This window comes from Rhinolophus sinicus, linkage group LG01 (assembly GCF_036562045.2).
Source record: "Rhinolophus sinicus isolate RSC01 linkage group LG01, ASM3656204v1, whole genome shotgun sequence".
Taxonomy (NCBI): Eukaryota; Metazoa; Chordata; class Mammalia; order Chiroptera; family Rhinolophidae; genus Rhinolophus; species Rhinolophus sinicus.
In genome coordinates this window covers 68,554,210-68,566,935 of record NC_133751.1, presented here as the reverse complement: position 1 = coordinate 68,566,935, position 12,726 = coordinate 68,554,210, and the positions used below count along the sequence as shown (strand labels likewise).

At 41.4% G+C, this 12,726-nt stretch overlaps 1 protein-coding gene across 6 annotated transcripts in view; it reads left to right on the top strand.

The window, feature by feature from the left end:
• SIDT1 (SID1 transmembrane family member 1) overlaps positions 1 to 12,726 on the top strand; it is an 88,423-nt gene that overhangs the window by 64,783 nt on the left and 10,914 nt on the right. For all 6 annotated transcript variants that reach the window (XR_012496291.1, XM_074331830.1, XM_074331829.1 and 3 more), the window contains 7 exons: positions 737 to 810; positions 1,785 to 1,851; positions 6,568 to 6,641; positions 7,621 to 7,744; positions 7,947 to 8,064; positions 10,484 to 10,620; positions 11,262 to 11,370. Coding sequence is in view for 5 of the 6 variants with exons in the window: in XM_074331830.1 (XP_074187931.1) it covers positions 737 to 810; positions 1,785 to 1,851; positions 6,568 to 6,641; positions 7,621 to 7,744; positions 7,947 to 8,064; positions 10,484 to 10,620; positions 11,262 to 11,370 (703 nt within the window). In the remaining variant the exon portion in view is untranslated. The remainder of the gene's footprint in view (positions 1 to 736; positions 811 to 1,784; positions 1,852 to 6,567; positions 6,642 to 7,620; positions 7,745 to 7,946; positions 8,065 to 10,483; positions 10,621 to 11,261; positions 11,371 to 12,726) is intronic.

The following is a 12,726-nucleotide window of genomic DNA, read 5'->3' as shown; positions in this document are numbered from 1 at the left end:
TCTGCCTGGCCATACTCTCTGAGAGGGCAGAAAGTTCCGCAGTTGAATACAACTTCAACAATGCTTTAGTTTCTTTTCTTTTCTTTTTTTTTCCATTCAGGAGAAGTCAAATTTCCCAGAGGCTTTTTAGATAAAGTATAACTACAGACTAAAAGCAATACTCCAACTAGCACTTCTTTCTTGAGAAAGAAAATGAGAGTATGAAAGAGAAAAGCATTAAAATACTCTCAGGGTCTGAAATGGCTGCTTGTGGACAGTAAAGGAGGCAGGGATCCAACCAGATGGAAGAAAAGATTCATGGAGGGGTATAGCTAGAAAAAATGTCTGGTTCAGTACATATCATCCTTGAGAAGTAAAGCTCGTTTCTTTCTAGTACATATTTATTATACCATGTTGTATCCAATAAGGGAGGTGAAGGTAAACTGCATGGTTTCAATCCTATAATTCAAGAACCACACAGTGGACATCTCTCAAAACTGCGAAGTCAATTCTTGAGATATAAGAAGCATTCAACCCCCAATAGTTTTCCCACATCAGCCAATTCTTAATATTCCAAGGGAAATACTAGGATTTTTGTTAAGGTATCCAGGGAAAAGCAAAATTAAGAAAAGTTTTGTTAAGTAATTTTAATCCCTAGTGAGGGGTAGAATTAAAATTTGTAAATCTCTCTTTTGTACCTTATGCAAAAAAAAAAAAAAATACAGTTTTTGTATTCTCTTTTTATTGGGCCTCCCAGATGTTCCTTTACCTGTCAGATCTATCCAGAAAGGACCGGAGAATTGTCAGCAAAAAATATAAGATTTATTTTTGGTGAGTAGATAACCAGGAGGACCATAGTTCTCTTTAGTAAAATTAAAGTTTTCTTTGTATGTCACAGTCACTTATGCCACGGGTTTCAGTGTTTAATGAGGCACGGTATAGGTGTTTCAAGGATCCATGACACATTCCATAGGAAGAACAAAAATAAACTACAAAAGGCAACCAGCCCTAAATTAAATAAATACAAAGAAAAAATAAGAGTTGCAGTAGAATCTCATATGTTTAGATAGCACACTAAATCCTCTTTCAGAAGGATGATGTAACAATAACATTAATGTCACTACCTTCCATGAGACATGCTAAATTGCAACCTCATCAGGCCTTGCTCTTGAACAGTGATTTCAGGGACTAGATGCGTAGGGCATCTCAGAGTAGCTGGAAACTACCTTGAGAGGACATGATACCACCAGCCAATGACAAATAGACAGGCCCTGCGATGGTCAAACACACAGATGCAGCATCCTTTCAAGCTGAGAGGCTGAGCTGCCTGTCAGGGACCCCTTCCTCCCCTCAGAAACCTCAGGTTGATGCTGTGATCGCTCTTCCCATTCTTTTCTCTGGAAGGTTTCCCTTTAATTGGATACAGATATTAGAGGAAATCAAGGGACAATGGGGCCACATGGAATTTCAAAGTGGGGCCATCACTTTGGAACTAAGAGGCATCTAAGAGAATTACATCCCTTCATGTGAGCCAAATCCCATTGTTTACACTCTGCTCACTTTTAATCTAACAACATCCTTAAGAGATAGGCTATCATTAATAACTTGGTTAAATCAGAAGCAAGTATTATTCACATTGTCTTACAAATGACTGGAAAAACAGGAGCCCCTTAATAAATTTCTAATTGCTTTTGCAAGTTGACTAGGGAGTTATGAGGTGGAACCATTCTTTTTTTAAAAAAATTGAGCAAAGATTCCATTGTTAATTTGGAAACAACTATTTCCGGTTCTTTCTACCTGTACAGGAATATCATCACTATTGCTGTGTTTTATGCACTACCTGTGATCCAGCTGGTCATCACCTACCAGACAGTAAGTGTTTCCTTAAACCCCAGAATCCAAGCTTCCATACTGCAGGGAAAGATCTTTGATGTGACTTACAGAGAGGCATAACTTGGAGTCAGTCCAAGGATTAATTTCCCATTTGTGTTCCAATTGGACTTCTCCGTTATTTCATTTATGACTGACCTTTAAATCTAGTTCCAAACTGTTTTATCACAGAGGGACTTGGGACCAGTTGTATTATTTTGTCTACCAATCTGAAATTATTACCTTGCACTCATTTAGTCATGGTATCTATCAATTTTGTCTATTATTTATCAGTTTGAACTTTTTATCATCATGAGATAATGAGCAGAGTAAATGAAGTTCCAGACCTAAACAAAGAAATCTGATGTCTATTTTAGCCTGTGCCCTCTCATTAAGGGGAAATTTTTTTGTAAAAGTAAAAACAGCTTCGCAAAACTAATCAAATATTTTTAAAAATTTTTTAAATCTAAAATAAAGAAAAACAAAAGAACAAAAATAATAAGGAAAGCTTGAGAATACCCCCACTCCTTCATAGAACCTTAGGGTCCAAGTCACTTAAGTGACGTTCTCTAAGATTTATTCTACATGAGAAAGCCGATTTAGAGTAGCATCAGGCTGAAGGTATTTCTGATGCAGTGACTCTCAAACTTTACTATGAATTAAAATCATCTGGGGAGGAGAGATCCAAAATGACAGAGTAAATAAACACAGTGGCTGCTTCCTTCCATGAACACATTAAAGTAACAACTAAATTATAAAACAACCAACCTGGAGAACCATCTGAAGTCTGGCTGAACAGAGTTTTATAACTAAGGATATAAAGAAGATGCCACGTCAAGACTCGTAGGAGTGAAGACGCAAAATGGGCTGGCCCCAAACCTCCATGTGGCAGTTGAGAACAGGGAGGGATATCTCAGCCATGGAGGTTTCCCCTAGAGGAGCAAGAGACCCCAACCTCACACCAGCCTCCCCAGCCCAGAGTACTGGTGTCAGGAAGAGGAGCTACCATATCTGGCTGTGAAAAACAGTGGAGATTCTGACCATCCAGGTGGGACAGAAGGCTGTGGGAAACCCAAATGTCTTCTTAAATGGCCCACTCACAGACTCTTTCACTCACCGGCACTCACCCTAGACTCCAGCAGAGGAACAATGACTCAGGGAGCATTGGAGGCATGCAGGGGGCAAACTGAAGTGTGTGGCTTCGGGGCAGGGCTGGAGGACAGTCGGCATTTTCCCTCTGTGTGTGGTCCTGCTCCCTTGCAGCCTGCAGGCGGGCAGCATCTTTGCTGTGTTGAGCCCGCCTCTACAGGCCAAATCTAAATCTGATTGGTCTGGTGAGCTCAGCTGCTCTACCCTGTTGACTCAGCCCTACCCAACACCTCCAATGTTGGAGTCACTTTCTATAAGAGCAGTCATTCCCCCTCTGCATTGCACTCTTTCTTGGAGAACTGTCAGAATCCATGGGCCCCAAGTGGGCAGCAACTGGTCTTGGTGTGCTCTGAGACTTTTGCTGAGTAGCTCTAGGCTCAGCACTGTAACCAAACCAGAGTCTACGTTAACCTGGTGACCACAACTCTTCCCACTCTTTTGACTCCCTGAGATCCTGCCTCACCCAACTTGAGTATCGCATGAGGCTTTACCGGTGGCTGAACCTTAAGGGAGCCAGCAGATGGCAGCAGGCCTGGTGTATCCGGACCTTTTGTGGAGGTACCCCAAGCCTGGTACTGGTGGTTGCCATCCTCTGTTTGCAATGTGTCCTATCCTATATGCCTCCAACTTTAACACAGGCCAAACCCCACAGCCAATCAGCCTAAGGGCCAATCCCAACCACTGATGTGCCAATAGCAATCAAGCCTCTACTATAACAGGAGGGCACACACAACCTACACAAGGGACACTCCTGGAGCAGGTGACCAGGGAGACTGTGCCAGGGTCCCACAGGGTATCTACTACATAAGGCCACCCGTCCAAGACTGGGAGACATAGCAGAGCTACCTAATACATAGAAATAAACAGAGAGGCAGCCAAAATGAGGAAACAGAAATACATCCCACATGAAAGAACAAAAGAAAATTCCAGAAACAGAACTAAACAAGGAAGCAAATAACCTACCAGATACAGAATTCAAAACAATGGTTATAAGGATGCTCAAGAAACTGAGTGAGAACTTCAACAAAGAGATAGGAAGCATAAAAAAGGACATAGAAGGCATAAAAAAAATACAGTCAGAAGTGAAGACTACAATAACTGAAATGAAGACTGCACCAAAAGGAATCACCAGTAGACTAGATGAAGCAGAGGATCAAATCAATGATTTGGAAGATAAGGTAGCAGAAAACACAGAGAGTCCCAAACAAGATGAACCCAAACAGGCCCACACCAAGACACATTATAATTAAAATGGCAAAGGTTAAAAACAAAAGGCAGCAAGAGAAAGGCAACTAGTAACTTACAAGAAAGCCCCATAAGATTGTCAGCTGATTTCTCCACAGAAATTTTGCAGGCCATAAAGGATTGGCACAAAATATTCAATATGATAAAAAGCAAGGACCTACAATGAAGGGTACTCTACCCAGCAAGGCTATCATTTAAAATCAAAGGACAGATACAGAGCTTCCAGACAAGAAAACATTAAAGGAGGCCATCATCACCAAATCAGTATTACAAGAAGTGTTATAGGCACTTTTTTAAGATGGAAAAAAAAATATCAAATTATTTATAATCAAATAATTTATTATTCATAAGTTATGAATAATAAAATGGCAATGGCTACATATCTATCTATCAATAATTACTTTCCATGTAAATGGATTAAATGCTCCAATCAAAAGACATAGGAGGGTTGAATCAGTAAGAAAACAAAACCCTTATATATGCTGTCTACAAGAGACTCACTTCAGATTGAAAGACACACACAGACAGAAAAAAAAGGGATGGAAAAGGTTATTTCATGAAAATGGAAAGGAGAAAAGCAATACTCATACCAGACAAAATAGACTTTAAAACAAAGGCTACAAGAGACAGTGATCCAGTAATCCCACTTCCAGGTAATTATCCGAGGAAACCCAAAATGCTACTTCGAGAGGGCCTGTGCATCCATATGTTCATTGCAGCATTATTTACAATGGCCAAGATGTGGAGGCAGCCTGGGTGTCTGTCCGTGGAAGAATGGATAAAGAGGACGTAGTACATATATACAGTGGAATATGACTCAGCCATGGAAAGAAATGGGTTCTTGCCATCTGTGGTGGCATGAATGGACCTGGAAGGTACTGTGCTGAGTGGAATACGTCAGACAGAGAAGGACAGATGCAATGTGACTTCACTTATAAATGGAATCTAAAGAAGAAAATAAACAAAAAAAGAACAGAAACAAACTCATAGATACAGAGAACATTTTGATGGTTGCTGGATGGGAGTGGAGTAGGGGTGTGGGTGAAAAAGGGGAAGAGATTAAGTACAAATTGGTTGTTACAAAGTAGTCATGGTGATGTAGGGTATAGCATAAGGAATATAGTCAATAATATTGTAATACTATGCATAGTGCCAGGTGGGTACTAGACTAGTCAGGGGGATCACTTCTTAAATTATATAAATGTCTGAACCCTATGCTGTACACCTGAAATTAATATAAACTAATATTGAATGTCAGTTGTAATTGAAAAATTAAAAGAGGGGTAAAAGTGAAGGGGAATAAAAGGTTCAAATTTCCAGGTATAAAACAAGTAGTCATGGGGATGTAAACAGTACGACATGGGGATGTAAACAGTACGACATATATAGGGAATATAGTCAATAATATTGCGATAGCATGGTACAGTGTCAGATGGTTGCTGGACTTACCATGGGATCACTTCTTTAGGTCTACAAATGTTAAATAACATATTAGCTGAAACTAATATAATATTGTGTGTCAGCTATATTTTTAATGAAAATCTTTTTAAATTAAATAAATGTCATCTGGAGAATTTTTAAAATCCCAGGATCCAAGCTGTACCTCACAGCATTTAGATCAGCCTCTGAGAGTAAAATCAGGCATCAGTAGTGATTAAATTCCCAGTGACTCTAATGTACAACCAAGTCTGAGAGCCAATGATCTAATAATATTTAGCCAATTCCGTACTTACTACATGATGCGGACAAAGACTTTATGAGGTTTGAGAGCCACCGTTTATAATCTAAATATTCTCTGAATACTCTGGGGCCTTTTAAGAAGACATCGATGCGCTGTGGTGTGGAAAGGTTCTTAATGATCGAGATGGTGATAAATATGGAAACTGAACACCCACGTCCTCATATCTACCTGCCCCGTGGTTATCGTTCCTATGCAGAAGATGGGACAGCTCCATATTCATCTAAAAAGGGGGACGATAATAACGGAACATATCATGACAGGCCTAATAGGCAGGTCCCAATGTTAGCATCCTTTCATATTCCTTTTATTATGAGAACAAAAGAAACTTAGTTAACTGAATTCCACCTTGAAACCACTTACTGAGGGGGAGGGGACACAGAATATTTCAATTGAAAGCAAGATGGTAGCATTTAAAGGAAATGCGCTTGTGCTGTGGAAAGGAGGCAGATAATGACCCAGGTCTCTACTCAGCCCTGCTGCGGAGTGCTGTAATCCCTGTGAGCAGTGTCTGCTTTGTGTGATTTCAGGCTGGGCTCAGGAGATAAAGAAAAGCTGCATTTCCTCTATTGCTCTTGATTTTGCAGGTGGTAAATGTCACTGGCAACCAAGACATCTGCTACTATAACTTCCTCTGTGCTCACCCCTTGGGTGTCCTAAGGTAAGCCCAGTTCTCTGGTTGCCCATGAGGCATGGAGAGGTGCCTTTCTGTGCAATGTTGTGATTTCAGTTTTTAAACATACCGAAAACATCTGTGGAAAACTACTCCAGTCAAGAATAAAGAGGAATGAAATCAAGAAGTTGAGACTAGCTGTGCTTCTCTCATTCCTGCGTAAAGCCTCAGGAAATATTTGTAAGAATAATCTGCTGAGGAAGGGGACAGAGATGTTTTTTAAGTCATTAGGTGTCTAGCTGTGATGACACTTATCCATGAGCATGAGCTGCTAGTGCGTTCAATCCATTAAACAATCTCATGAGAAAGATAGTATTATCATCACCCCCCTTTATAGAGGAAGATGCTAAGGCTGATAACAGTAAGGACTAGCTGAAGGTCCCTCAGCTATAAGTGATACAGGAACGTGAACCCTACACACTTGCTGCCTCCAAGGCCGTGCTGTAGCCACCAGAACATGAGGTGGAAAGAGCACTTGCCTGGGAGTTGGGAGCCTGGCTTCTTGTTCCAGAACTGAGCAACCCTCAGTTTCCAGAATTAAAGCCAGTGGCTATGACCAGCTGACACTTATCCTGAAATTTACAGTTACAGAGCTGAGTATTGACACATGGTGTGGGTCCATCTATGAGAATCCCTCTCACAGTAGAGCTGAAACACTTGGCCAAACTGCCCATCTTTGGAGTGGCTTTCTCTCCCAGGATTCATGCCATGCCAGTGCCATTGGGACCAGAGAGGATTGGGAAGGTGTTAGGGAAGAGGAGTGGACACCCTTGAAAGGAAATGGACACATTTAGGAGGCTAAGCATCCTAAAATGATGCTTAGAGATGATCTCGAATGATTTTCCAGTCCTGAAATCTTACAAAAACGTTAGCAGTGGAAAACTTGGAATGCTGCTAATTCGTGTATTCATTCTCTGAATCTCTTTGATTGCCTGACTCTCTCATGGTTTCTCTCTCCTCCCTTTAGTGCCTTCAACAACATTCTCAGTAACCTCGGCCACGTGCTCCTGGGCTTCCTCTTCCTTCTGATAGTCTTGCGCCGGGACATTCTCCACCGAAGAGCCCTGGAAGCCAAGGACATCTTTGCCATGGTAAGAAGAGGGTGGGTAAATCGGAAGTGGGAGCTAGGAAGGGTTATGATTCCAAACAGGATCTGCAACGGGAAGGGACATCTGGCTTGATGGTGTGACGATGGGTTATGATTCTTGAGGCCAGAAGCTTGGGCGTCCAGATCCTGTGGCTGTGTCACTCAGGGGTGTCTTTCTATTGAACATGCTTTTTACTTTCTTTCAGGAGTATGGGATTCCCAAACACTTCGGTCTCTTCTATGCTATGGGCATCGCATTGATGATGGAAGGAGTGCTCAGTGCTTGCTACCACGTCTGTCCTAATTACTCCAACTTCCAATTTGGTAATTAGAATTTATATCCACTACACAGATTTGAGTTATAGGGGTCTTATCCTGGGACCCTCCCAAAAATGCCAAAGTCACACTTGCAAGAAATAAATGATATTTTACATCACCTGATGTGATCTGAGGGCACTTTACCACAGGGTATGGTTTCCATATACTGTACCATTTGTCCTATCTGACCACCTTTTAGACTAGAAAACTCTCAACACTGGACGATGATCTATGGCTAAATCTGCAGGTGGGCTATGGCTAAGCATTAGGCAGTCGGATGGAATTCAACATAAACGTCTGGAAAGGTTCCTCATTGTGACTTGGCCTAATTTATCAGTTAGATGCCTTTGGGATGAAAGTAATAGAAAAGCCAATTTGAATTGGATTAAATAATAACAACATTTATCAGCTCACCAACTGAAACTCCAGAGGGGGAAAGGGTTTGTGGTTAGTTTATCTGGTGGCTCTCACTCCACTTCTCACATCCCTTTGGTTATGTCCAGCCTGCATGTTGCTTTTATTTTCAGGCTACCAGTGAACTCATGGTGGCAAATAGAGCTACAGCAGGTCCTGGCATCCTATCTCCAACCCACAATGTCTGAGGACACAACAAGCTGACTTCTAACAGCCTTCATTTACCGTGTTTCCCAGAAAATAAGACCTAACTGGAAAATAAGCCCTAGCATGATTTTTCAGGATGACATCCCCTGAACATAAGCCCTAATGCATCTTTTGGAGCAAACCTTAATATAAGACCCAGTCTTATTTTCAGGGAAAGACGGTAATAGCAAGGAAACTTCTTTTCCACCCCTACCCCCATGAGCCCTTTCCAGAATCATTGCCTATGTGCTAGTTAGCTCAGGACTGAGTTGCTACACCAATCACAGTGGCAAAGGAGATGGGATTACATTTAGACAAATGAGACACATCCCTGGAATCAGGGCTGGGGCTAGCCTTCCTGAAGCAAACTGGCAGGAAGGGTGTGCATTTCTGAATTGAGAACAGGGCTCAGACATTGGAGTTAGTACTGAGATGCTGTCAGGAAAGAGGAAGGAAAGACCGGGCAATTTATAGTGTCCTCCACACTCAAATATAAGGATTTTTAAAATAGTCTTTTTGTAAGTTTGTGCTCTAGCCTCTGCCTGTTAACTCAGAAGACCACAGAAATTCTGTCATGTTTTAATATTTTGAAATTAGAAAACATTTTTAATAGATAAAACTATAGAGAACAATATCATTTACCACTTAGAATGAAAAAATGCCAGTATTTAAAAATATTTGCCTTAAATCTACTTTTTAATAAATAAAACATTGTGTAAAATTGAGGTCCTATTTCGAACTGCTTTCCAAATTTATTCCCCTCTTTCCTTCCCCAGAGGCAACAATGATGATTAATTTGGTATTTATCCTTATAGTTTGTTTTTATAATCTACTATATGTATAGTAAATTAATATTAATTTATCACACTTCGTTCTGCAGCCTTCTTTTTTCATCTAACAATATGTTTTCAAGATTATCAATATTGAATCAAAAACAGCTAATTCATTCATTGTTTAAGGACTGTCATATTCTGTACAAAAAAAAATATCACATTTATCAATTCCTCTATTGAACAACATTTAGATGTTGCCAATATTTTGCTGTTACAGACAGTGCTGCAATGAATATCCTTATATACAGCTCTGTGTACTTGTAAGAGGTTTCCTGGGATACGTAGAAGTAGAATTTGGGGGTCACCTGCAATGGAAGACAGACATCTTCCTTTTCACCAAAAACTGACAAGTTTCTCTTCAGAGTATTAATTCCCACTCTCACTAGCTGTGTGAGAGTTCCCATTTCCCCACATCATCACTAGCATGTGTTATTGTCAGACATTTAAATTCCTCATTACAAGTTTTAGTAACATGGGGCATTGCATTGTTGTTTTAATTTGCATTTCCCTAACTCTCATGCAGCTCAGCCACATTCAATTTCTAGCTGTTTCCCCATCCCTAAGCTATAAAGCTATTATATAGGAGCAGTGATCAATGTGGTTCTATTTCAGGATGCTGAGAAGGACCTCTTACACCCACCTAGGATTCATTTTATTGTCACACTGCCTTAACTGTCACCATTAGGGCTTCTTTTGTCCTTGTTGTTGAACACCAGGATTTAAATGCAAATACCCCTGCAAGCGGGGACAGTCAGTTATTTATCTTATCATCACTTTTCTTCCGTGAACCCAGAACAGTCTTGGAGGGGTTCAGAAGTGGAGTGTGTGAGGTCTGCCTAGAGACGTGCCTAGGGAAGCAGGCATGTAGTAGAGGTCTCCGCACAGTCTCAGGGCATCAAATACTCCAAGGCCCGAAGGGAGGGGTTTTCCGAGGCTGAAGAGAAATCTGCCTGTCGCCTGCTGGCCCCTGATTGTCTCCTCTGCACCCTCAGACACCTCCTTCATGTACATGATTGCCGGCCTCTGCATGCTGAAGCTCTATCAGACCCGCCACCCAGACATCAACGCCAGCGCCTACGCGGCCTACGCCTCCTTCGCGGTGGTCATCACACTCACCGTACTCGGGGTGGTACGTGCCTCCCACAGCCAGCAGCCTGTCTGTCACACAGTTTCCTCTGAGGGGGCCTTTTGTGGTTTGGTTGGTTTCTTGGAGCTCAGGTGAACAGAACTGCATTAATCACAATCCTTGCTTCATAACACGTTCTCGTCATGGATCCATTCATGGCATTTTATTTAGGTATTTAGCTAGTTACTTTTAATAATTGGCACCTGTAGAACTATCCCTGGAGAGTTTTAATATAAAGCTGGGGCTTGACTCACGTGAGATTGGAACAGCGATGTACAAAATTGGAGAGACTGACATAAAAGAACAGAAACCACTTTCTAAGTGTGCACGGATAGCAAGTGTTAGTTGTCTTCAGCTATTTAAAGAGCATTAGCCCCCGACTTTAGACCTATTGCCCTTTCACTGTTGTTGTTCAACTGCCTTACCTATTTCTTCCCTTTTCCATTTTCATTTGGCCAGGTAGCTGCTCTTTTTCCTGCCCTGGGTGCAGTAAGATCCCTGTTAGCTCAGAGAAAGTGGGGAAAAACAAAATGCATGCACAGCGCTCAGTGTTTGATTCCTTATGCGTGAATGAGAGACAGATGATTTTTGTGAGTTCTCTAGGAAAAACCCCAGAAGAAGATAACTTCCATCTTTACTCCTAGATGTTTGGAAAAAACGACGTGTGGTTTTGGGTCATCTTCTCTATGATCCATATTCTGGCCTCTCTGGCCCTCAGCACCCAGATTTACTACGTGGGTCGTTTCAAGATAGGTGAGTCACCTGTTACTCTACACTAAACACACTGATTAATTTACCTAAGAAAGCATTGTCTCCCCTTATCCTAAACAGGAATTTTACTGTGCATTGTGAACACATACTCTGAATTCAATGTCACGTTAATAGCGTATATTCTCTCCAAAAGCTGCCTCTCCTTTGCAAGATTGCAATAAACTATTATCACCAGTCACCTGAGACACTAAGCTTGTCACACCTGAGGGCTGATGCATAGCTCCAGCTCCAAATCCCAAATGCTTTTCAAGCCACCAAACTTTGAAAGCGCATTTGCAGAACAGAATAATCATCACACCACTATTTTACCTCGGAGATATTTCCTGGTTTGTAACATATAAAAGGAGCATTTCTCTAACCATGCCACATGGTTATCAAGAATGAATTATATACTATTTTCAAATTCTGAGACTGGAAGTGTTTGAGACCATTTTGCCAGTCTTAGAGGCAAGACACCTCCTGAACTCCCTCTGACAGTGTGAATATTAGAATACTAGGGTTCTACAGAAATCAGCTTCTGATCTGCTATTGGTCAGTCATCATCCATGGGAGCAGGTTCAAGTCAGTGTAGAGTACTCAAATTTTACCAGTCCTTTCAAGGTCCACGAAATCAGACTTAAATATTCTTTTGTATCTGTCAAGAAAAATCATTACATATAAACACAGGCCGATTCCTAATATTTGCAGAGCCCAAGGCAAGATTGCAAATAAAAGCTCACATACTATATGTGTAAAAACTTTAAAGTTATAAAGCAGACTAAAAAAAACTATTAAATACATGGAAGGAAGAAAAGAAAAGGAAAGGAAAGGAAAGGAAAGGAAAGGAAAGGAAAGGAAAGGAAAGGAAAGGAAAGGAAAGGAAAGGAAAGGAAAGGAAAGGAAAGGAAAGGAAAGGAAAAGAAGACAGAAAGGAAGACCAACTCACTGATAAACATAAAATGCCTTCATTACAACCTAAAACGTCCAAGTTCAAATTTAGAATTCTCAGTTCCTCAGAACATGGCTGCACCAGAGAGCTGGTCCCCAGACCCCCCCGCCCAGCTCCTTTTTTCTTCCCACCTATCTTCATCTTGCCCCTTAAAGGGTCCCACAGGTATGCATATGGACGCCCTTGCTCAACATCCAAATGGCCACTCCTTGTCCCTAGAGATGCATACTGAAGTGGTGCCATCTGCCCTCAGGAAAGGAGCTATGCAGGCTCCTGCTCTGAGAGCAGGCTCATCTGGGAAAGGAATTCTGGGGTCCAGGAATTCACAACGTGATCCAGAAAGAGAAGGAGTATTCCCCTAGCCCTATAGATTCCTCACTCAGTGGGGAATGAGGGCCTCTAAAATATGA